Source organism: Euprymna scolopes, chromosome 6 (assembly GCF_053919585.1).
Source record: "Euprymna scolopes isolate OS-2025 chromosome 6, ASM5391958v1, whole genome shotgun sequence".
Taxonomy (NCBI): domain Eukaryota; kingdom Metazoa; phylum Mollusca; class Cephalopoda; order Sepiida; family Sepiolidae; genus Euprymna; species Euprymna scolopes.
The window spans coordinates 104,673,478-104,698,451 of record NC_136487.1 but is presented as its reverse complement, the minus strand read 5'-3'; the positions used below and the strand labels follow the sequence as shown (position 1 = coordinate 104,698,451).

Here is a 24,974-nt window from a genome sequence, read left to right as displayed (position 1 = left end):
CTCCCTCTCACTAGCAGATTCATCCTCAGAGGAGCAGTGTTTTCTTCGCTTGATCCCCGTCTCAATTGGTGTGGGGACCGTTGGTTGTTGCTGCTCCTCTAATTGTTGTTTCTCCGGTTGATGCTGTTGCTTTTCTGGTTGCTGCAGCCGTTTTTGTTGCTGCTGTTCTGGCTGTTGCTGCTGCTGCTGTTTTTGTTGTTGCTGCTGTTTTCGTGGCATTGGTTGTGGAATTGGCCGCGGCAGCTGATGTTGCTGCGGCTGGTTCAACGGCTGGTTTAGCTGCTGCTGCTGTGTCTGCTGCCATGGCTGTTGCTGCGGCTGTTGTGGAGGCTGCTGTTGTTGTTGCTGCCTCGGTTGTTCGGTTGGTTGTGGGACGGTGGCAGATGGGATTGTGGGCTTCCGTTTCCGCCTCATTACCGTGATCCATTCCTCCCCTTTGGCCTCCTGCACAGTTTTGGGTTTCCTCGGTGCTGGGGTTGGTGCTCTGGTTGCAGGAGTTGTGACAGCCTGTTTGGACACTGGTGCTGTCTCAGAGGTTGGGACCGCCTTTAGTGTCACTTGAGTAGGAGTTGACCTTTGAGGGCAGCTCTTGGCCATATGACCCTGTTTTTGGCAGAACCAGCAGTGCGGACGACGCCCCTCCACTACTACTGTCATAGTTGCCTCCTTAAATGTCAGCTGTGCTGGTATCGCCTGGAAGCCTTCTTTCTTTAGCCTCATGGCCACAGTGTAGCTGCCCAAGTGCATGCCGGTTTTCGACCGCACTGGGGTTATTTTTTCCACCTCGCCGAACTGTGTGAAGAAGGATCCCAGGATTTCTGCTGATATTTGCATAGGTACATTGAATACCTGCACCCGGGTCCTTGTCCTGCCCTGGTATTCGGGCTTTAGTTTTGTTCTCCCATACTTAATTTCCTGTAGGGAGAGTCTCTCCGCATCTTCCTTGGTGGGTAGGAGGATGTCCCACATGGCGTAGCTCCTCTGGTACAGGTATAATACCGGGATGTTTAGCTTGTGTAGGAGCCCTGCCATGTCTTCCTTTTTCATCCCTAGGAGGCAGTTTTCCGGCATATCCGAGATGATGAGGGAGAGCACTCTGTCTTCGATTGCCTCCCAAGCGCCTGGCACTGGTTTAATTTCTGCCCCCTCTATGTATTGTCTGTACTTGGTCAAGTACAAGTCTCTATACTCTTGAGGGGACAGTTGCTTCTCTACAGTCTTCCCCCATGCCGACCCTCTTGTTGGTGTTGGATCTTTGGTGAGGTTGGACTGTTTTTGCTGTTCCTTGGCGGAAGGGTTGCTATTTTGAGGGGCATTTTCCTTTCCGCTTTCCTTTGGGACCGACTCTCCCTGCTCTATACTTCTTCCAGGAAATACTTCCCTTTTTGGGGAGTCGGCCTCCTGGGGAGCATTGTCCTCTTTATTGTCCTTGGGAGCTTTTGCCCCTTTTGTTTTGGGGAGGTTTAGGCTGTATGCCCCCTCGTTTTCTTGATTTGCTCCCCTTTTGGGGTAGTAGCCCTCCTGGGGAGCACTGTCTCTCTTATCGTCCTTTGGGGCTACTGCCTCTTGATTTTTGTTGTCAGAGCGGGATGCCCTGTCCAACATTGTTTTTTCTCCCCTTTGTGGGGAGTCGCCCTCTTGGGGAGCACTGTCTCCCTTATCGTCCTTTGGGGCTACTGCCTCTTGATTTTTGTTGTCGGAACGGGATGCCCCGTCCAACATTGTTTTTCCTCCCCTTTGTGGGGAGTCGCCCTCTTGGGGAGCTGCTGGTGAGTTTTCTCCTTTCTGAGGGGCGTCCTTTGGTTTAGTGTCCGGGCGGTATGCCCCGTTGCTTTTTGCTTCCCCTGTTGGGGAGTCGTCCTCTTGGGGAGCAGTTTTTCTTGTGGTAGCCCCCTGGCTGGGGGTATCGGTATTGGTGGTCCCCGGGCTGGGGGTGTCCATTTTTGAAAAAAGCTCTCTCTTCCCTGTATAATTCACCAAAATGAGTGATGTGGAGTCGGCGTCCAAAGTGGGAGCCGACTTTGGCGCCAAAAAGAAGTGGCGCCAAAGGCGGCAAGAGGGGAGATAGAACTGAGAGAGGGAGTGGGAAGTTAGTGGAGGGAAGAGAGAAAGTGTTTCCGACCCTCCCTCGCGGGAAGGTCGTAAATTATCAGCTCGGATCCCCCCGTGAGGGGGGAGAGCAGAGAAAGACAGACCAAGTGGGGGTGCGGACAGAACGCTACCCAACAAGCTCGCCGGGCACGAGAATGTGTCGCCAGAACAACACTGCCTATCGCTGTGTATGTATCAGAGAACAGATACTACACTTTGATCTTGACCCGAACATGTTAATGATCTTTAACTGGGGGTGTTCTGCAAAGTTAACAAGGGTGTAACTTCTGCTGTTCCTTGTTCCATAACCATATGGACCAATACTGTATTCAACTGTATTTCCTATTCCAACCTTGGCAAAAAAAAATAAGGATGATGTGACTGGCTTTGTTGGTGAAAAGAAGTTTATCGACATCTTCATAGACCACCTCCACCTCTTCATCAGATCAGTATGGCCTGTTGTTGGAAGGTAAACTGGATGACAATGAAGTATCCCTTGTTGATCCTGATCGTGAGCTGTGCCACTGTAAACACCATTGAAGTTTGCGATGTTTCCTGCAATATTCTTGTTGACCACAAAACCGACCCCATTGTCTTCACCCTTGCATCTGGTTTCACACACTCCTATAACATCATATTTGATCTTCTGTAGTTCATCCTCTAATTTGGTGATTCTAACAGTGACCTCGTGTTGTATGTTCCAATGTTCAATTTCCAATGGCAGCCTGAAGACAAAATCCAACAGGTCAACATTGAAAACAGCTGGATTTTTTTTCTGTTTTTTGAACAAAATGTTTGTTTACAAGACTCATGCTTTTGCAGTAGACAATGATTTCACACTATTTTACAAATAATTAAATGTAGAAAATGGACAAAGAAAAAATCCAACAGGTTAGTGTTGAAAACTGCTGGGTTTTTTTTATAGGAATACCCATATACAAAGAATGTTATATTTTCGGTGGAGGTTTTAATTATAAACTCTTTAATTCTATCAATTTGTCAGATGATTCTGCTAGTATATTTTTCAATTAACATGATTATCATCTGAGAAAAATATTCTAGCAAAATCTTTAATTCCGAGCAGAAATAAATAATATAATATTACATAGAAAAATGCGAGCATTATTTTAAGTTATAAATTTATATATTTTACTAGAATATCTTGTCTTTTTTCTAGTCCTTTTACTTTTCTTTACCATATTACTTTTCATGCTCGCATTTTTCTATATAATCCAGGATGTTTCGAAGCTTTGCTTTGAAATAATTTTTTTTTGTGTTCAATATCATCATCAACTTAAATCGACTAAAAAAAAAAAAAAAAAAAAGAAAAAAAAAAATCAAATAAAAGATGTAATTAAGTAAATAAACAGAAAGAGACAAAAAAGGCAGAAACAGAATTACATTGTAAGCAAAATATTATCAGCCCTAGCATGGCAAGGAGTATCTCTCTCAATATATCCCAAAATAAGATGGCATGTGAGCGACATTCCCGCTATGATTTATGAAGGTGTCGATGATGAAAAAGTTGCTATGGTAACCAACAGCCAATCAGAAGAAACCATCTCTCACATTTCTTACTAATTCTGACAACTTTTGAACACCAGTAATTTTATAACTTTTGTTTTAATGAACAAAAATTGAAAATTTTTATTTCAAAATATAACTGACAAGGTAAATATGAACTGGAAAAATTGTTTGAAATTTGATCGCAAACTGAGTGAGCGGTGAAGCTTTAAAGCAGTTCTAAATGAGTAAAATTAACACTTAACCATATATTCAAACATTACCATGTTTGAATGGTAATAAAAAAAAGTTTACCTCTTTTTGAATAGTCTTTACAGCACAGTCCCAAGTTCCTTTATACAATGGTGCTATTCCTGGAGACGTTTTTGGCATAGTCTGTAATCGTACCTGATTGATAAAAATAACACTGGTTAAAAGAAAGAAGAAAAAATACTGGGACATCTGACATGGAAAGGGGCAAGCAGTGTTCAAAATCAAGTGGATCTATTATGTCTACTTATTAGTTCATTAAGAGTTGCAATCAAAATTGTTTGAGCATTAATCAGGAGTGTTATTGAGATGCTATAAAAATTGGTAAAACTAAAGAATGCAGAGGATATAGGAAAACTGAAAGTTTTAGATATTTTCTTTTTCTGTAAAACTAGCAATTACTTTTGTCTTTCACAATAATACATTTTTTAAAAAGGAAAGACAGCTCAAAGATGCATATTTTCACAAAATTTCCAAAAGATGAGGATGGGCAATTCTGATGGATGTGAGGAAGACTTTTGGTACCTTTCTTAGAAAATTGAACAGATATTTTGCGAGAAATTTTTGCACACTTACCGCAGAGGAAAATTTAATATGAATAGAGAGGTGTGTGCAGAACAAGAGAGTGAGTAAATGGGGAACAAGTTACAGAGTAGTTTGGTAGGAGAGGACCGAGGAAAACATGGGAGGAAGTGATATGGGTGAATTTGAGAGAAAGAGGAACAAATAAAGACCTAGTCAGAGTTAGTTTGAAAGTTCTGAAAAGTCAAGTTCTGAAAGCTTGGATAGCTTTCAGAACTTGACTTTTGCAAGCATGTAAAACAGATGTTAAACTGAATATGAGGATGAATATATCTTTCAAAGAATTTCTGATTTGTGTCAGTGCTCATTATCATCTAGGAGTACCAAAACATTTTGTTGTTTAAAAATATAAATGCATTAATTTACTTATGAATGGATTAGCTGCATTAAAAAGGACGAATTGTGAAGTAGGAGTCAAGTATTTGGCAGCAAAGAGAACACATTGAATTTGAGAAGCCATGCAAATGTCGTGGAAGTGCTGCCAATTTCTTTTTTTCTTTTTTAGATTACACAAGTAGAATGGATTAAGAGAAACAGGGGCAGGGATTATACAATTGCAACAAATTATTTTTTTTTTTTTTTTATATCAAATATACCAGTCTAATTTAAAAAATAAAACTGAGTTTGCTGAGGATATTTGTGTTGAATTAGATATCTCAAACATCTTTTTTAGTATTTTTAAATTGAATTTCTGTAATATTACCTAAAGATTTCAACTGGGATTTTGTTGTCAAAGAAAATTTAAATCCTAAGTCCACCATATTGATATGTGCCTTTTTCTTTAAGATGAGCTATCTTTATATGCATGGAGATGCATGTGCATCAATTTTTTAAATATATTTTTCATATAAAAAATAAATGTTCACTGAAAATACTAAAAAACAGAACCTAATCCTACAAGAGAAAAGGTTAAATTTTATCAAAATAAATTAAAAGTTGAAATTGAAGCAACTTTCACAATTTCCTTGTTTTTGCATGCTAAATGAGTTCAAATCCGAGTTCTTGATTCACAAAAAATAGGATTTGTTATAAGAGCCACTCAAGAACAAAGGTTAATGAAACAGAATACCATGGAAGTGCTACCATCAGAGACGTGAGTAATCAATGGAAAAAATAAAATAAAGCTAAACTTGAGATAAATTTTTGAACTTGAGAAGCCATAACTGTGTGCGTGTGGATACGATAGCGAAAAACACAAATAAAAACAACTGGATGATGTGCAAGTGATATGTAGTATATAACACATTAAAAATGATTTGAAAAAAAAAAAAGTCTTGGTAAACAAGAAAGTCAAAAATTAGAAAGACACCAAATGCACATGTGGGGAGAAGGAGACAGGACATTGTGCATAGAAAACAAAAGTCATCTAACTGCCATCATAAAAGAAAAAAAAAAAATTGGAAAAGAAAAAAAAAAAATTGGAAAAGAAAAAAAAAAAATTGGAAAAGAAAAAAAAAAAATTGGAAAAGAAAAAAAAAAAATTGGAAAAGAAAAAAAAAAAATTGGAAAAGAAAAAAAAAAAATTGGAAAAGAAAAAAAAAAAATTGGAAAAGAAAAAAAAAAAATTGGAAAAGAAAAAAAAAAAATTGGAAAAGAAAAAAAAAAATTGGAAAAGAAAAAAAAAAAATTGGAAAAGAAAAAAAAAAAATTGGAAAAGAAAAAAAAAAAATTGGAAAAGAAAAAAAAAAAATTGGAAAAGAAAAAAAAAAAATTGGAAAAGAAAAAAAAAAAATTGGAAAAGAAAAAAAAAAAATTGGAAAAGAAAAAAAAAAAATTGGAAAAGAAAAAAAAAAAATTGGAAAAGAAAAAAAAAAAATTGGAAAAGAAAAAAAAAAAATTGGAAAAGAAAAAAAAAAAATTGGAAAAGAAAAAAAAAAAATTGGAAAAGAAAAAAAAAAAATTGGAAAAGAAAAAAAAAAAATTGGAAAAGAAAAAAAAAAAATTGGAAAAGAAAAAAAAAAAATTGGAAAAGAAAAAAAAAAAATTGGAAAAGAAAAAAAAAAAATTGGAAAAGAAAAAAAAAAAATTGGAAAAGAAAAAAAAAAAATTGGAAAAGAAAAAAAAAAATTGGAAAAGAAAAAAAAAAAATTGGAAAAGAAAAAAAAAAATTGGAAAAGAAAAAAAAAAAATTGGAAAAGAAAAAAAAAAAATTGGAAAAGAAAAAAAAAAAATTGGAAAAGAAAAAAAAAAAATTGGAAAAGAAAAAAAAAAAATTGGAAAAGAAAAAAAAAAATTGGAAAAGAAAAAAAAAAATTGGAAAAGAAAAAAAAAAAAAAATTGGAAAAGAAAAAAAAAAAAAATTGGAAAAGAAAAAAAAAAAAATGGAAAAGAAAAAAAAAAAAATTGGAAAAGAAAAAAAAAAAAATTGGAAAAGAAAAAAAAAAAAATTGGAAAAGAAAAAAAAAAATTGGAAAAGAAAAAAAAAAAATTGGAAAAGAAAAAAAAAAATTGGAAAAGAAAAAAAAAAATTGGAAAAGAAAAAAAAAAATTGGAAAAGAAAAAAAAAAATTGGAAAAGAAAAAAAAAAAATTGGAAAAGAAAAAAAAAAATTGGAAAAGAAAAAAAAAAATTGGAAAAGAAAAAAAAAAATTGGAAAAGAAAAAAAAAAATTGGAAAAGAAAAAAAAGATTGGAAAAGAAAAAAAAAATATGGAAAAGAAAAAAAAAATTGGAAAAGAAAAAAAAAAATTGGAAAAGAAAAAAAAAAAATTGGAAAAGAAAAAAAAAATTGGAAAAGAAAAAAAAAATTGGAAAAGAAAAAAAAAATTGGAAAAGAAAAAAAAGATTGGAAAAGAAAAAAAAATTGGAAAAGAAAAAAAAAAAGAAAAACTCTAGTGAAATAATAAATAAAAAACTTTTTCTTATATAAAAAAAGAAATAGAAAAGCAGTGAACTCACATTCCTGTAAAATTAATGACGTATATGAACTACATTCAATCAGGAGATGGTTTATGACACGAATTTATATAATTTGGCTTTGAAGACAACAAAATCGTAATTGACAAGGAAGCAGTCTCTTGTGAAAGAAGACCTCACATAATTTGATAGGGTCTGGCACATCAGAAAAAAATGTAAAATAATAACAAACACTTACCTGGATTCCTTTTGAAGACATAAGATGACTGATTGCCAAAATAGTAGGACTAAAATGGCAGCTTAGCCTGGTAGTATAAAGTTTCCATAATTGTTGATTGAAATAGAGTAATGAGTTCATAAATTAACAAATGGAAATTTAACAATTAAGTTCAAATAATTCAACAGAAGTTTCTGATGAATAATTCAAGATAAAATTTCTTCTGATTGTGTAGGTAAATAAAACCTACACAATCAGAAGAAATTTTAACAAGAGAAAATTATATTGTTGAGGGTACATAAAGAATTTTAGAAACACGAGTTGTTGTTGGTTTGATGTTCATACAGCAAACTAAAGTGGCAGTTCAATTTTCCCAAATTTGCGATCCTTCAAATAGCAATACACATGAAAAAATTGAAATAGCTTAAAATATTTCAATATTGGTATACATAGAAAGAGCTTGATGAGCTAAGAAAGAATCTTTTTAAATTTTAAAAATCTGATTAAAATTAAGGAAGTTATGACTATTTTTGTGCCTCAAACATTTGGATATTTTCTCCTCTGTAAGACCATATGACTTTTGTCACATTTTTTACACTACTTTTTCAGTAAAAATGTCATATCTTTGTTAAAACACAAGATTAAGCAATGAAATTTACCATATAAGTATTTTTGTATAAGGAATATATATATATATATATATATATATATGCGACTGAAAATATCCAAAATTTCATGGTTTCCAAATTATCTGCAGTAAATGTGCATAAAAATGCTGCAATTCCTTAAAAATGCCATGTATCCATAAACAGAAAAGAAGTTGGAGAACAAAGTTGAATTGTAATGTGTTTTATGTACAAAAAACTTGAATCTAAACAGGAACATTTAAAAATGAATATATTGCAATATTTCTTTGGTATTATTGTAGATTAACACCTTCTGTTTAACCCCACCCAACCCCTGCTGACCACTCCTCCAAAATGTGATTCTACCTTTTTTAGGCAATTATGTATGAAATATCATGAAAAACTTTAATGAAAGGTAAACAAATTATTTTAGAATTTAATGTAAAATAATTCCCCATTACAAGTCATTCTAGCATTTTAGGGCACTTAACTGGTTTTTTTTATGGGAGATAAATCACTATGCTTTTTGTTTTATTTTTTTTTTTTAAGATGATTATGTGTGGTTTTAAGAGGGTTTCTATGCAATTCGGACTTTGAATTAATTGCAGGGCTAAGGAAAATCATGTGTGAACATACTGAAGACTTGACAGAAACAAAAACAACAAAAACAATATGGGGGGGGGGGTCACAAAAATTTAATTTCAAATAAACATCTTACAGAAAGTTACACACATATGTGTGTGTGTGCGTATTCGACAAGTCAGCAAATGCTATATTTAGTTTAATTTAATAAGAAACTGAGCTACGAAATTTCGAAGAAAATTCCATAAATTTGTTGATTTCTATTTTTGAGGTTGAAGGTGTTTATTCCATAGGCCGTTTATACTACGCTGAAGCAGGTTGTACAAATATTTTTCGTTTAATAAGTAGAAAAAAAAATAACGGGGTTTGTATTACTGTACACAGATTCGAAAAAGTTGTCAAAAAGCAAATATTTAACAAAGAAATGTTATCAAAGGCAAGATAAGTTACTTTTCTACCTAACTGGATATGTTTTTAGTGTTTTTATTTGATGTAACATGTATATTCAGCTCGAAAAACATACAGTGCTTACCAATGTATTGGAAAGTTAAAAATGGCGGCCGACTATCTCTCTCACACAGTAAGTTTAGGAAAATGAGTTAAAAATAAAAAACTAGTCAAAATACTGTTAAAAACCTGCCAAATATATATCCGCCTATGTCACGGTAACATATATTGAGAGAGTTTCTAACAGTATTTTGTCTAGTTTTTTATTTATAACTTATTTTCCAAACTTAACCCCTCAAAGAGTGAGTCGGCCGCCATTATAAATTTTTGAATACATCGGTAAAAGACTGTTTTTCGAGCTGAATAAACATGTTACATCAAAAATATAAACACTAAAAACATATCCAGTTAGGTAGAAAAGTAACTTATCTTGCCTTTGATAACATTTATTTGTTATATATTTATTTTTTGACAACTTTTTCAAATCTTTGTGTATAGTAATACAAACAAGATTTTCATACATCTTTTGATTTGGAAAAAACATTTGTGGCTGTTCGCAGTAAAACATTGTTTTAATTCACTGTTCAAAACTAATGAAATGAATACAAGTGCATGCAAGCTACAAAAGTTTATTTTGTTTTTTGAACCATGCTTTTAAATTTGACCAGAAATGTGAGAAATAATTGAGAAATGGATTCATAATGCCGAATTGGTTGGGATTGTTATTGTACATTCTGAAAACCATATAGTTCTAAACTAATGTTATTCTGATAACAAAATAGCTCTAATTAAACATATCAGAACATTTATATTCATATCTTCATGTTTTTCTTAATTTGTTTGTGAATAAAAATTAAAGAACGCATGTTTATACTGTGCTATGATTCATACTACAGGTGCTGCTCCTGCTGCTCCTAATACTAAATTAATTTGACCAAACTCGAAAAATAGAAACATTTTTTTTCGGGTAGGTCCTTTTAAATTATTATCAATTACTGCGGTTCTGCTCAACATAGAATACTTTTAATTGATAAAGATAGTAAAAAGAATGATTTACTTACTAGTGGGTGTCCGATGAAATTTTTTTTCAAAATGTTTGATACTCGTCATATTAAAGTCTTATTTTTAACACAACAAAAAAGAAATGATCAAAAATATTTCGGACACTTGACGGCATTAAGATTAACACCTCTTCTGATTGTTTCCTAAATTTCATGACGAAATTCTTCATACAATCATGGTACGGGCCTTTAGAAAACAGGGAGGGTCATTACAAAACCTTACCAAAAACGCCATTTTATGACGTTCACATTTTTATCACTTTATTTGCTTAAAACTCTTAAAATATGTAATGTACATTCATATTTATTAATTCATTTGAAAGTATATTCATTTCCGAACAAAACAGTAGTATTTTGAAGTGCTTTTGTTTGAAAAATATGGCTAGAACTACCTTGAAATCTGTGATTATCCAAAGCGTTTTTTCATCCGTGTGTATTACTACTTCAAAACATTGAGAACGTAGAAGTTAAAAAAGAAGAGTCATATTTTAGACAGTACAATTTATGACACTCTTGGTAATGTGTACCACAGGTGAGAAAGCCTTGCAAAGAAGCTCTGTCTATGGAAATTCTATCAGACTGTAGGCATTTGGAAGGAGAAAGGAAACCCACTTTGTGATAGCAAAGAGTGTTCTTGTGAATGTTTTACAAGGAGGAAACAGATTGGAGTTCAGTGGAAATAATGATAGAGAGGAGACAGAGATTAGCAACATCTCTCCTATGAGAAAGGGATTGTATTAAGAGATCCCCTCCCCCATACACACACTACAAGTTGATTTTGTATTTTGTCAAGACAAGAGAGAGTGCTCTTAATGGCACCTCCTCAGATGTGGAGATGCATATGGAGTTAGATACTTTCTGAGTGGTAGAATGAACCAACCATTTCTCTACCAACCTTAGTAACATATTGGATATAAGCACAGCCACCGAGAGTAAGAAGGCCTGTTAACTAAAAAATGCTAGCAGGCAATGTAGGTAAGATTTATCAGACTGTCAGTACTATATGAGGGCCATTTGAAAAAGAGCAATAAAACATTTTTAAAAAGAAAAAGGAACACAGTTCGATTAATACTAAAACTGAACTTTATTCAATATAAAATATAAATATTATCTATGTAAAATTAAGTAATTTTAAAGCAATATACAATTTAATACTGATAAAAGTGAATTATGAATTTAGGAAACAAAGAATTAAATAACATATTAAACACCAACGATGAATAATTTTAAAAGTGAAAGCAAACGATAATTTTTAGAATGAAAACAAACAATAAAATACAAAAAATTGAAATAAAACAAATAATTTAAATACAAACAAACAATAAAAGTTACTAGTGCAGAAATATTTTTTAATTTAATTTAGAGAAAAATCACATAGGTTGAATGTTATTTTTTGGAACTTTAGAGGTGAGGATTGATAATTTGTATGATTCTGACTAATGTTCTCATCTTGTGTGTTTATTTCACAATGTTTTATCATCGAATCTTAACTTCTCCTTTATTACATCCTCAGGCCGAAAATGATGTTCACATACCTAAAAACATAATTAAAGAAAACATTCATACCATAATGTAAACTATAAACTATTGTTAAAATATAAGAAAAGACAGTAAACAAACATTTACAATAATAATCACAGTGTAGTATCTGTTCTGATGCTACATTTCATTTGTTCTGTCCTCGGTCAGTGGAGGAGAAATCCTTCATGACTGACACAATTTTTATTTTATTTTTGTTCCTATCCAGAATGCCCCTTTTTGGGGAGCTAGATTTTCCCACATTAAAAACCGACCTTGTGTCTAACTGTGCCCTCGTGAGGAGGCAAGTAAATAAATTTAAAAAACAATATTTTTGACAATTATTCTCATGTTAAAATTATTTGTTTATTATTTTAAAAAGAAACAATCAATTTTAATATATAATGCTCAGTCACTGCTAATTCCATTAATAGCCGTGTGGTGAATAATTTTCAAACTGACTTTAGAAAAAATATAGAACTTCAAAAAAATTTGGAAATACTCAATGAAAGGTTTTATTCATTACTAAAAAGACATTTTGACAATTATTCTCATGTAAAAATTATGTGTTTATAATTTTCAAAACTAAAACAAAATTAAATTAAATTTTCAACCTTCCTGATAGACTTTTTAGCCTTATAAGAAAATAAACAGTTAAAAATATCAACATAATATTTGCTGTATTAGCAATAAATAGTATTGTTTATTTAATTTATATTAACAATGTTATCAAACGTTATGAAAGTACTTGAATACAGTTCTAATTAAATACACGTTTAATTATTAACAAATAACATTACTTACTTTACTATATTTGGTTGGAATAAAAATTTTCCCTTCTAATGGTATGTATCCAAATTGAGAAAATTTCGGAAAAGAAAATGTATGTACTTTGGGGCCTTTTGGATAATTTCCCCTGTAATTTGGAACAACGCAAGAATACACCATGTTAGGAAACTGAAAACTAGAGGAAACTGAAAACTAGAGGAAACTGAAAACTAGAGGAAACTGAAAACTAGAGGAAACTGAAAACTAGAGGAAACTGAAAACTAGAGGAAACTGAAAACTAGAGGAAACTGAAAACTAGAGGAAACTGAAAACTAGAGGAAACTGAAAACTAGAGGAAACTGAAAACTAGAGGAAACTGCTGCTGATAGCCTAGACCATATACCTACAACTGAATCTGATAATGACGTCACGTAGTCATGTGCATCGGCCTTCTTTACTCTCGGTAGCCACGATATTTATTAAAAATAATTAGTTCATTATATTCCGTGAGCATTATTTTGATAAATACTGAAAATTTTATTAAAATTGGTTAATTTCCTGATTTTTGGTGAATTTTTAAGTAAAGGGAGGGGTCAAAATGTTTATACATTTTGAGCGTCAGCATTCATTTTGCCTGTACCTAGAACATGATGTAATTGTAATTTAATATTATCATCCTAATTTTTTTACCATTTGAAAAGAAGAAGCTTCAAAAACTTAATATTTTTTTAAAAATTTTACAACGTACAAAAATAATGAAAATGCGAGAAAAAAATCGTGTTTACATCATCGACGCTTTAAAACAACATTTCTATGCAGTGACGTTTTTTAAGGCGTTCACTAGGTGTATTGGAATTTTTGACGCCCCTAACAGAAAACTGCAAATAAAATATAAAAAACTCGTAATTTCTCTTTTAAAAGTGTGTTGTTTATTTTCTTTATGAAATATACTTCCAAAATAAACTATTAAAGTTGTTTAAAAAATAGAAATATCATTTATTTTTAAAAATATATTTACAAAACTTTTAAAGATTTAAAAGAAAAAATATATATTTACAAAACATTTTCTTTAATATTAAATATTTACAAAACTTAAGGATTAAAAAAAACAAAAAAACTTTTTAATGTAAGTAATAAAACGAACGTATTTAAACAAAATATATGTAAATGGGTATATTTCTCAGTGCGTTCTTTTTATATATTTACAGAACTTTTAAATAAAACTAATAATTATAATAATAACTAGACTACCCGTGACCCGTTGGGTCAGTATGTTGTATTAGCTATGGAATTCATGTACGAGTGTGACACTTGTGACGCAAAGAAAATAGTTTTTTTTTTTGACATAACAGAAACATTTCTATGAAAGTATATTAAAATGAAAAAAGAATATAGACAGATTTCTATGAGTCGTTCTGTTTATTATAATTGATTATTTTTGAAAAAAAATTTACAGTTACTGAATTATAAGTGGTTGGTCATACTTATAGGTAAATGTGCACTGAACAGATACCATAATACTTATTATGTTTAAATTCAAATTTTGATATATCGTTCATTTCTGTATTACGTTTAAGTTACTTTAAATCCCACTCTTCCCATGTTAAATAATAATTTTGAAATAATAACATTAATATTTCAGTGTGCAAGTTATGCGCGCATGCGCAACCGGATGTCATAAACCAGAAAGTGGGTTACATACATCGCTACAAGGTCATTTGAGTTTTATAATTATATAGATTATAATAAAAATTTTAAAAATGAACTATATTAATTACAAAACATTAGAAACTGAAAATTTCGGACGCTAAACTTACTTGTACTTAATTTGTCTTTATGGAGAAGTAAGCAAATAGCGTTTTTTTTTTGTTTTTTTTTTTTAAATAAAAATTATAAAGATTTGTATCTTGTGATACTACACTTCATCTTTATAAAAGTGAGAGTTATAAAAGATATGTGAATAAAATATATTTTTTAAAATCTCGATTATTTTGCTTATACTTGTGATTTTATGCATAAAAATTGCCTCAGTCTAGAAGGATTTCTCCTTCACTGACCACCTACATACATCACACTTTAAATAAATATAATATTGTATTAAAAACGCACAAAGATAAAAACAAAACAACACACACACAAAAATTAATCTTGGTCGCAAAAATCTGAACAAGTCAGTTATTTTAGATTTGTTTCTGCCATTAAAAAGTTTGGTTATAATAATTTTATTTAAATTTTTTTTAAATTATGTATTTTTTTTAATTGACATCATCTGAAATTCTCAGTTATAAAGTTGGTTTATTTATTTGGTATTATTTTATGACCTTCTCCAGCGTAGTATAAACACCCTCAACCACCCCATGTTAAGAACGGCTTTTGTTGAGGTTGGGGGTGTTTATTCCGAAAGCTGTTCTTAACATAGGGAGGTTGGAGTGTTTATAATATGCTGGGGCATTTTGTAAAAATTTACCATTTATTTATATTATTATAATTATTAGTTTTATTAAAAAGTTCTGTAAATATATAAAAAGAACGCACTGAGAAAGATACCCATTTACATATATTTTGTTTAAATACGTTCGTTTTATTGCTTACATTAAAAAGTTTTGCGTAAATAGAAAAAAAGTTCTGTTTTTTTTATCCTTAAGTTTTGTAAATATTTAATATTAAAGAAAAAGTTTTGTAAATATATTTTTTTTTAAATTTTGCTTGCGAACATTCGACCATGTCTGCTATTTGACAGGTTTACAAACAACCATCGGCAATGTCAAGGTCAAACAACCGGTGTCACTTGAAACGTTTGCCAATCTTTCTCTTTTGCTACAGGATCCGATACAAGTAATCCCACTTTCCAACCATAGTGTCACAGTTCTTGCAGTGGGAGGGAACTAAATAGTTTTAATTTCAAGCGAGCAAACCGGCAGATAGGAAACAATATCTGTAAATTAATTATTTAAATTTTAATAGACATTTCAAAATAGGGGGAGGCGACTTAAAAAAAAACGTTTATCTAAAATATTATATTTGGTTTATTGGAAAAAGCATAAAATTTCACATTGACCCTGAAAATATCGTAAAAATTGAACCAATAGAAAAATTGATAGATTTTTAAAATTAAAAAAATTTCACTCATAAAATTCAATTGATTTCATACGTTAAAAAATGCCTGGTTGAACGGGTACAAGCACTTTGTAAACACTGTTTTTTAAAAAATAAAAATATGGGTTTGTATTACTGTACACATAGATTCGAAAAAGTTGTAAAAAAACAAATATATAACAAATAAATGTTATCAAAAGCAAAATAAGTTACTTTTCTACCAAACTGGATATATTTTTCGTGTTTTTATTCAATGTAACATGTTTATTCAGCTCGAAAAACATAGTGTTTACCGATGTATTGTAAAATTCAAGATGGCGTCTGATTCTCTCTTTAACACGGTAAGTTTGGGAAAAGGTGTTATAAATACAAACCCAGATAAAACACTGTTAAAAACTCGCTCAATATATGTTACCGTGACATAGGTTGACATATATTCGGCGGGTTTTTAATAGTATTTTGTATAGTTTTTTTATTTATAACACCTTTTCCCAAACTTACTGTGTTAAAGAGAGAATCAGACGCCATCTTGAATTTTCCAATACATCGGTAAACACTATGTTTTTCGAGCTGAATAAATATGTTACATTGAATAAAAACACGAAAAATATATCCAGTTTGGTAGAAAAGTAACTTATCTTGCCTTTGATAACATTTATTTGTTATATATTTGTTTTTTGACAACTTTTTCGAATCTATGTGTACAGTAATACAAGCCTAAAAATATTTCTATTATTTTTTTTAAACAACTTTAATAGTTTATTTTGGAAGTATATTTCATACAGAAAATAAACAACTCACTTAAAAAGAGAAATTACGAGTTTTTTATATTTTATTCACAGTTTTCTGTTAGGGGTGTCAAAAATTCCCCCAAAATTTTGATAAACCTAGTCGAGCACTAGGTGAAAATTGAAGCGGCCATTAAAACATGACGTCATAAGAACTAATAATTCAACTATCTTTTTGTGAAAAATGTAAATCCAACCCTAATTTTTTTTTTTCAATTAATTTCAAGGCCAAAATTTAAAAAAATAACAGTTTTAATAGCAAATTATGCAATATTATTTTTTTTTTAAATCGGTTTTCTTTAAAAAGATTTGAAAAAAATAAACGAAATTTAAGTTGCGTCGATTATAAAAAAATATATATAAATTCCAAAAAAAATCACTTACCTATAAAAAATACTATTGAATGTTTAGTTCCATTCTTCATTGTTCAGAATTTATCCATATTTACATTTTAAAATGCATTTATTTTTAAAAAAATAAATGGGTCTTAAAATGTAAATATGGATACCCCCCTTCCCCCCAAAAGAATTTTTTTAAACGCCTATTTGAAAATCCCGACATGACGCAAACATTTTACGTTTTTATCAAAACTGGAAGCAGTTTTTTTTTTTTTTTTTTTTTTTTTAAGTTTTGAACGAGTGGACAGAAGGAAGTAAAAAGTACATGTTTGCGTTAGCTGTCTAGTCTTGTGCATAAAGAAATTTGTGCCTCTATACTTGAAAACTAAGTCACATTTTTTGCCTTAATAAAAAGTTGAATCCCCCCCCCCTTTTTCTCAAAGAAATACAACAGTTTTTTTATTTAATCTATTTAAATACCACTTTATGGAGTGAATTTTATTTTTAATATCTAAAGAAAAAAACAAAAAAAAAAACACATTGATTGAAATAGAAATAATTTTCGTAATAAAACAAAACTTTCTGTGCAATATAAGATAAGGATTCATAAAAAAAAAACGTTTTTAAAAAAAGGTTTTAAACTTTTGACTTTACAAATAAATATAAAAAAAAAAACAAAAAAAAACTATTCTTTGTTGTTTTAAATTTGAATATATTATTTATTCATCTTTTATCTTCAATTTGTGATATGTATTGGTACATAAATTAATTATTAAAATTTTAATAGGCATTTCAAAATGGGGGGGGGGTGAATTAAAAAAACAAAAACAAAAAAAAAAAACGTTTGTCTAAAATATTATAATTGGTTTATTGGAAAGAGCATAAACTTTCACATTGACCCTGAAAATATCGTAAAAATTGAACCAATAGAAAAATTGATAGATTTTTAAAGTTTACAAATTGAAAAAAAATTAACTCGTAAAATTGCATTGATTTCATTACGTAAAAATAAAAAAAAAAAATGGCTGCATGAAGGCGCGCCGGCACTTTGTAAACACTTTCTTAAAAAATATTTATTATTTTTTAAAACCACTTTAATAGTTTATTTTAGAAGTATATTCCATAAAGAAAATAAACAACCAACTTTTAAAAGAATTTATGAGTTTTTCATATTTTATTCAGTATAAAAAAAAGTAGTTACCTCCCTTCGTTCAAACTAATTATGTCGACCACTTCTTTCTGAAAGCCCTATTTTGATTGGCTAGGATGAAGCTCCTTGGCCAATCAACAAACATTTAATATAAGCAGAATTCTGGAAAAACAGATTCGCCCTCTTTTTGAATCAATCGTCGGCCTGTAGACAACTATGGAAAATCTCTCCTAAATTTGCCGCCGAATTTTCATTGAACTTTTTCAGGGAGCCGTCCAAGACTTTTGGACGATAAAGAACTTTTTATTGGACTTCTAAAGCCGCAAACACAATTAGTTTTGCAAGAACCTTTCCCAAAATTCTGATACATCTAGTCGAGCCGAGCACTTGCCATGAAAATAACGATAAAGCAAAGACAACTCGCTACATCTCTTCTGTGAGAAAGAAAGGTTGTTCATTTGCTGACTACAATTCAAATAAGACAAACCAAATAATAATCTGATTAAAATACCACTTTTTTAAAAGTTCAAAATTGAAGAAATAAAGTACAAGCGCAACTGAATATTTTTTTAATTGCACAACACTTCAAATTAAATCAATGTATTGTATTCAAACAGTCCTTCAAGTTTTACAATATCTTTTTGTTTATTAAATTGTTAGGTTAAAGTACAGAATAGTTACAAGACACCTGCCAGCCCGGTAACCCAAGTGCATGAGTACCAATAAAGTGATTTTTATATCGTATTCAGCTAAATCCATAAGCGATACTTTGAATGAATGGTTATTGACGCGACACCGTAATCACGTGAATAAAATTTTAGCTGACGAAAAAATGAGAGACAAAAAAGTACAGAGTTCCCGAAAACTTTTAACTGCTCATTTTTTTTTTTTTTTGTTTAAAAAAAAAAAAAAAAAAAAAAAAAAAAAAAAGGTAAATTTTTAGTTTAGCGACCCCTCGGCATTTCCTTTAAAATTTTCGACTTTTCAAGGTTTTCAAGTATGCTGAAAACGAATATCGCATTTATTTTTTGCGCAAACAATTAGTTATCCCTTTATGAAGACATTCAGTATCCAATGTAATCACTATTTATTTACTGGTGGCCATCATGTTTTCCAATACCCAAAAAAACACCAGAAAAGGTCAACTTTGCTACACATTACTGGACAATCCCACTCCCCACCCCATCACCGGCGTTCACGCCAAAAAAAGAAAATGGAGAGGGGGGGGTTCAAAGAAATTTGAGCAGAAGGAAATGACGTAACACAAATTAAAAAGTGTTTACAATAATATTTATTAAAATAAATTAAAATTAAACTTTAGAAAGAAAAATAACAACATTATTATACTGTAGGAAAATGAACATTTTTTTAACAAAAAATAAGACGGGGTTTGTATTACTGTACACAGATTCTAAAAAGTTGTCAAAAAACAAATATATAACAAATAAATGTTATCAAAGGCAAGATAAATTACTTTTCTACCTAACTGGATATATTTTTTGTGTTTTTATTCAATGTAACATGTTTATTCAGCTCGAAAAACAGTGTTTGTTTACCGATGTATTGGAAAATTCAAGAACCCCCCCCCCCCCTAGCAGTATCAGAATTTTTGTAGGAATTTTTGACACCCCTAACACGAAACTGCGAATACAATATAAAAATCTCGTAATTTCTCTGTTAAAAGTGGGTTATTTATTTTCTTTATGGATTATACTTCCAAAATAAACTATTACAGTTGTTTTAAAAGTAATAGAAATATATTTTTTTTTTTTTTTTAAAAACAGTAATGAATTTTCCGAACTCAATATTTTTCAATTTTTAAACTTTAAAAATCTATCAAAATGTTTCTATTGATTCTATTTTTACGATATTTTCAGGGTCAATGTGAAATTTTATGTTCTTTCCAATAAACCGAATATAATATTTTAGACAAACGTTTTTTTTTAAATTCACGCCCCCACCCCAAGTGTCACCCATTTTCAACTTTCTCTTAAAAAGTAAATAATTAATTTATGTCGGAGAGTTTTATATATCACAAATTGAAGAGAAAAGGTCAATAAATAATATATTCAAATTTAAAACAAAAAAAAAAAATCCCTTTTTTAGAAATTTACCTGTAAAGTCCGAAGTTTAAAACCTTATTTTATAAGAACGCATTGTTTTTTTGTCTTTTTTTTTTTTTTTTTTAATGAAACCTTGGTCCTTGCTCCTTTAATTGAAAAAAAAAAAATTAGGGCTTGAATTACATTTTTCGAGGAGTTATAAGCTTGGAAAGACAGGGGGTCGAATAATTCACGCCTCTCATTTTGAAGTGTCTATTAAAAAGTAAATAATTAATTTATGTCGGGAAGTTTTATATATCACAAATTGAAGAGAAAAGGTCAATAAATAATATATTCAAATTTAAAACAAAAAAAAAAAATCGCTTTTTTAGAAATTTACCTGTAAAGTCCGAAGTTTAAAACCTTTTTTAAAAAAAAAAAAACACATTTTTTTTTTTTTTTTAATAAAACCTTGGTCCTTGCTCCTTTAATTGAAAAATAAATTAGGGCTTGAATTACATTTTTCGAGGAGTTATAAGCTTGGAAAGATGGGGTGGAATTATTCACTATTTTCACGCAATTTCTGACACTGCTACCCCCCCCCCAAAAAAAAATCGATGTTTAACTTCTTTAAAAATAAGAAAAAAACAACAAAAAACAGCGAATTGCCCGGCGTCGCCCGTGTGGTGAAAAAAAAAAAAAAAAAAAATTAAAATATGGTACTTCTACAGTTTATCGCCGGAAATGGAGACGCCATTTTATTTCGAGCACCTATCGAGTAGAATCAGAGGGTAGGGAGAAATCAGTATTTTAAACTATGGCCTAAGTGTTTGGATGAGCAAAAAAAAAAAAAAAAAAGTGGTAGTAGGAAGGCAGGCTCGAACTCGTACCGCAAAGGAGGAAAAGAACGGGGTAAAACCTAACGTCTATGCTGTTATGACCACTGCCAAACCGGAAGCGACATTTTTTAAAATTAAGGCTAGACAATATAAAGGAGAGGATAACTTTAAAAAATATCGGCGAAAAAAGTGACCCCCCCCCCCTGTAGAAAAGTGCCTAGTTGAAGGTGAAGATATTAATGTTTTTAGCCAATTTTTCGATATTTGTCGTATGAAAGGTCGAACTTTAAAACGATACTGATCTTGGTAAAATCCGTCGCCTCTATTGAAAGTTTTAGGCAGACATGCAAGCATACATACATTTATATATTGGTAACTAAAAATTTTCGACCCAAACCGATGAAAAAGCTTGTCCTAATTTCAAATATTTAGACCAGAAATTGTCTGAGTAATTTGGAAGAGACTGCAGTCAATTTTTTAACTTCGACCCCTTTTTTGACCCCTTAACATTTGTTTTGGGTTCAAATCAAGTTATTAAGTTAGATCCATGTCCAAGGAACCTATATCTAAAATTTCAAGTGTTTAGACCCAAAATTGTCGGAGGATTTTGGTCTAAAAGGTCAAATCGTTGAACTTTGACCCCTTAGCAGCCAAATTTCTGGCTAAAAACTGATCACATCACGTTTACAGCGATCCCGAAAACCTGTAAAGAGTGGTAATTTTAAATGGAATTTTCGAGGGTGGAGTAATTCTCCATATTTACAAAAAAAAAAAAAAAAAAAAAAAAAAAAAAAAAACGTTATGATTTATTGTAACATTTTTATGTTATCTATTTTATTTTTATTTACTTATTTATTATTTTTTTTTTTTTACATAGGAGTCACCACTTATCAAGGCCCCTCGAGGATAAGGGTTAATGAGTGTACAGTAGTCAATGGGATATGATAGTGATCGTTAGTAGTGGAAATTTGGTAGATTGGATTATTTAAGGGGACGTTTCAAGAATTTGTTTATGTTGGACTTAAAGACCACCAAATTGTAGTCAGATGGAAAGCAGGCAAACGGAAGTTCCACAGACGTGCAGTTCTAAGAAAGAAGCTTCGTTCATAAAATCTACGTTTAGGTTTAGGCACATTTTGTTTCCGCCAAGTAATCGCCTTAAAAAATATAGAATCTCATTTTCTTATGGTGAATGGGGGTGTTATATAAATTATTACCAAATTGGGTACTTATACAGTGCAAGTGCACATTGATCCGTGCTGAAATAACGTTATTATTTAAAAGCCATTCTTAACACGGGGAGGGGAGGGTGTTTTGTACCTATTCTGTACAACTGAATAAAAAAAAAACAAAAAAAAAAAAAAACATATCATAAAACTTTAATTAAACTATGAAATACTATTTAAAAAATAGTGCGGATCAGTAAGTGCACAAGCATCATTTTTTCTTTTAGCGTACTGTACCTTGATTGTGTCCAGGGGATGACCTGTGACGACCACACACATACCGCCAACGCCTCCAGCGATAAAACCTTTTATCGGGCTAACTTCTTTTTCCGTCATGTTGTTTTCGTAATTATATTTTCAGGACGTAGTGAACAAAGTAGCTAGAATAAATACACGTATTTGAACTTTACACCAGAAACACGTGCGTGCTTCCGGTTATAGGCTGATGTCATTTCCCAGGGTTTGCCAGGCTAGATTGCTTTTTTAAGGCCAAATTCGTGAAATTTGGCCTTTTTTTTTAAGCGGTTTGGCCTTAAAAAAAAATTGTATTTAGTCTTTTTTTTCCTGATTATTTAACCAAAATATTTTTGATAGTAATTATTAAAGAAAAGGCTGTAATTATTTTTTTCTTTTTTTCTTTGCTTTTCTTTACTATTTTACAATTTATTTATTTATATCTATTTGAAAGCAAGTATTAGTTAAAGGATGCATTCTCGGGACCGTTAATGATAAATTAAACAGAGTCATCAATTTATAGAAAAGGTTACCAATTTATATCCTTAAATAAAAAAATAAAAATACTTCCGGAAAAGACGGCACTCGGCAAAAAATACCGAATCACTGAGTTTATATAAAATAAATAACATTTATATACGTGAAAGAAGTAAGTGTTCCAACATAATTGTTTACTTGTGTTTGAACGTTTTATATGAATGATTATTGGTGTGCGGATTTCATGTGTATGGCACAAGGCTTGAAAGTACTAATTTTTATGATAGGTGTGCCGTAGGATGGCTTGGAGTCAATGTGGCTATTTTCTAGTGAAAACAGTCTATAATCCATATAAGTGACTGTGTGTGTGTGTGTGTGTGTGTGTGTGCGCGCGCGCGCGTGTGTGCGTGTGTTCATATTGTAAAAACAGTGGTTTGGAATACAAATGTTTAAAGGAGGTTTGAGTTCTCACTGGATGTGGTAAATTTCCATGGGGGGTATTATGGTTCGTCTGTGACCTGTGTAAAACCATGATGAGTGTTTTTAACGTCTCACGAAGATGGAGTTTTCTCGAACATGTGCTGCACTTGAGAATTTGGAGAGAAATTGCTTTGATTTTGGCGAGTAAATGCCTTTATAGTGCTACTGCTTCAGGACTGATCACCGAGGCAGCGTAAACATAGTTCCTTTACTTTTACGTATGCGTGTGGTCACATCACAACGTCATGTTCCAACGCGTTTTTAATTACGCATAGACATTTCAAAACGGTGATCACTGTGGAAATATTCCTGCCTGTCATTTATTCTGGCCGAATGTAGTGGATCACTACATAGTGAAAAAGTTACAAATTAATATTCTTGAATCAACTTGAGTTTATTACCTTTTTTTTTTTTTTTTTTAAAGTTTTAACCTTTTTTCAATGGTTTCACATTAAATTTTATATTTTGCTGTAAGTAATAAAAAAAAAAAACTGATATAATTATTGTTACGACCCGGAATGTCTAGGGGTAAAAGTCGTAACACAAAATATAAAAAAATTATTTAAAAGAAATTAGTTTTCCCGGGTTTTTAGGTACGGGAGGGATATATCTATTTTCTCGAAAGACATTTATAAACACAAGACAGGAAAAACACATCCAAGTAACAATACCGAGGCCAATGGAAAAATTAACACAATTTTATTTACGTATATAAAAATATATTGTAACGAAAGTAAAAGAGAATGTGTAACTGGATGAACAAACAAACTTGAAATAGATTCGAGAGAGAATTTCCGCGCAAAAGAAATAAACAGTTCACACCCTGTCGTCTGCTTTTAACTCTAAAATGGAAGGATATCCTTTTTGTGTTTTTGTTTTTGTAGTTGTTTTCATATATGAGAGAGAGATATATAGAGAGAAAAATAAACAATCGACTCACTCAGCGCCGGGTTTTTAAATATTTCTGTCGCATTCCTTTCTTTTGAAACAATTTCATTCCTTCGTCCATTGGATACATCGTCATTCCTCATTATCGCCTTTTTTTTGTTTTCTCTGTCGTCAAAAATATCGTTCATTTCTTCGCCGTCGTCAGCACCACAAACACCGTTACCATCGCCAACAATGTCGCTTCCCTGACCCTCCTCCTCGGCTGCTATATCGTAACTGTCTCGCCACCCTGCACCGCTCCTTTCCCTCTCTCTAAGGGTATACCTTTCTCTCTCTCTTTGGCGCCCCCTCTCTCACTGTATGTACCTGCATCTCTCTCGCGTCACTCGCTCAATAACACGCGAGGCGGATGCCTGCAGCTTTCCCTCTCTCTAGTTTCATATCTTCTCTCTCCCCCTCTCTCTTTCTTTACAGTTTATAGGCGTCCCCTCGCTGTATTTTCGTATGTTCTCTCTCTCTCTTTTTCTTTTTCTGGATGTTTACAAATTCACTGAGAGCAGACGACAATATAAAGCGCGATAAAACAATTTTCTCTCTCGACCCTTTTTTTTTTATAATATTAAAAGTAATTATTGTCTCAAATTATATATTTTTTTCACATATTTGTAACATTATGTATATAAAATTTATTAAGAAGAACAGCACATGCAGCAATTTCATTCACACGACCCAACACAATCCTAAACCTCCGTCAATTTGAATCCAAAAACCTCTGACAGTTCAACATGACATGATCAAAAACAACTCAGTTGATTTGAATCCGAACACCTCTGATGATTCAACACGATTCTGAATGCAATGACTCAACACAACACATTACCAGATCAATTTTGGGA

At 31.3% G+C, this 24,974-nt stretch overlaps 1 protein-coding gene across 2 annotated transcripts in view; it reads right to left on the bottom strand.

The window, feature by feature from the left end:
* The window catches only part of LOC145277832 (mitochondrial carnitine/acylcarnitine carrier protein-like), a 77,522-nt gene extending 53,166 nt beyond the window's left edge, over window positions 1-24,356 (bottom strand). Inside the window, exons 1-2 of one of the 2 annotated variants that reach the window (XM_080129747.1) lie at window positions 24,131-24,356; window positions 3,910-4,002 (exon numbers count right to left, since the gene is read on the bottom strand). In XM_080129747.1, the coding sequence (XP_079985873.1) occupies window positions 3,910-3,987 (78 nt within the window). In that variant the 5' untranslated portion in view covers window positions 3,988-4,002; window positions 24,131-24,356. Of the gene's footprint in view, window positions 1-3,909; window positions 4,003-22,236; window positions 22,460-24,130 lie in introns of those variants that run through there. The other variant, XM_080129746.1, reaches the window with a different exon arrangement.
* Window positions 24,357-24,974: the final 618 nt, after the last annotated feature.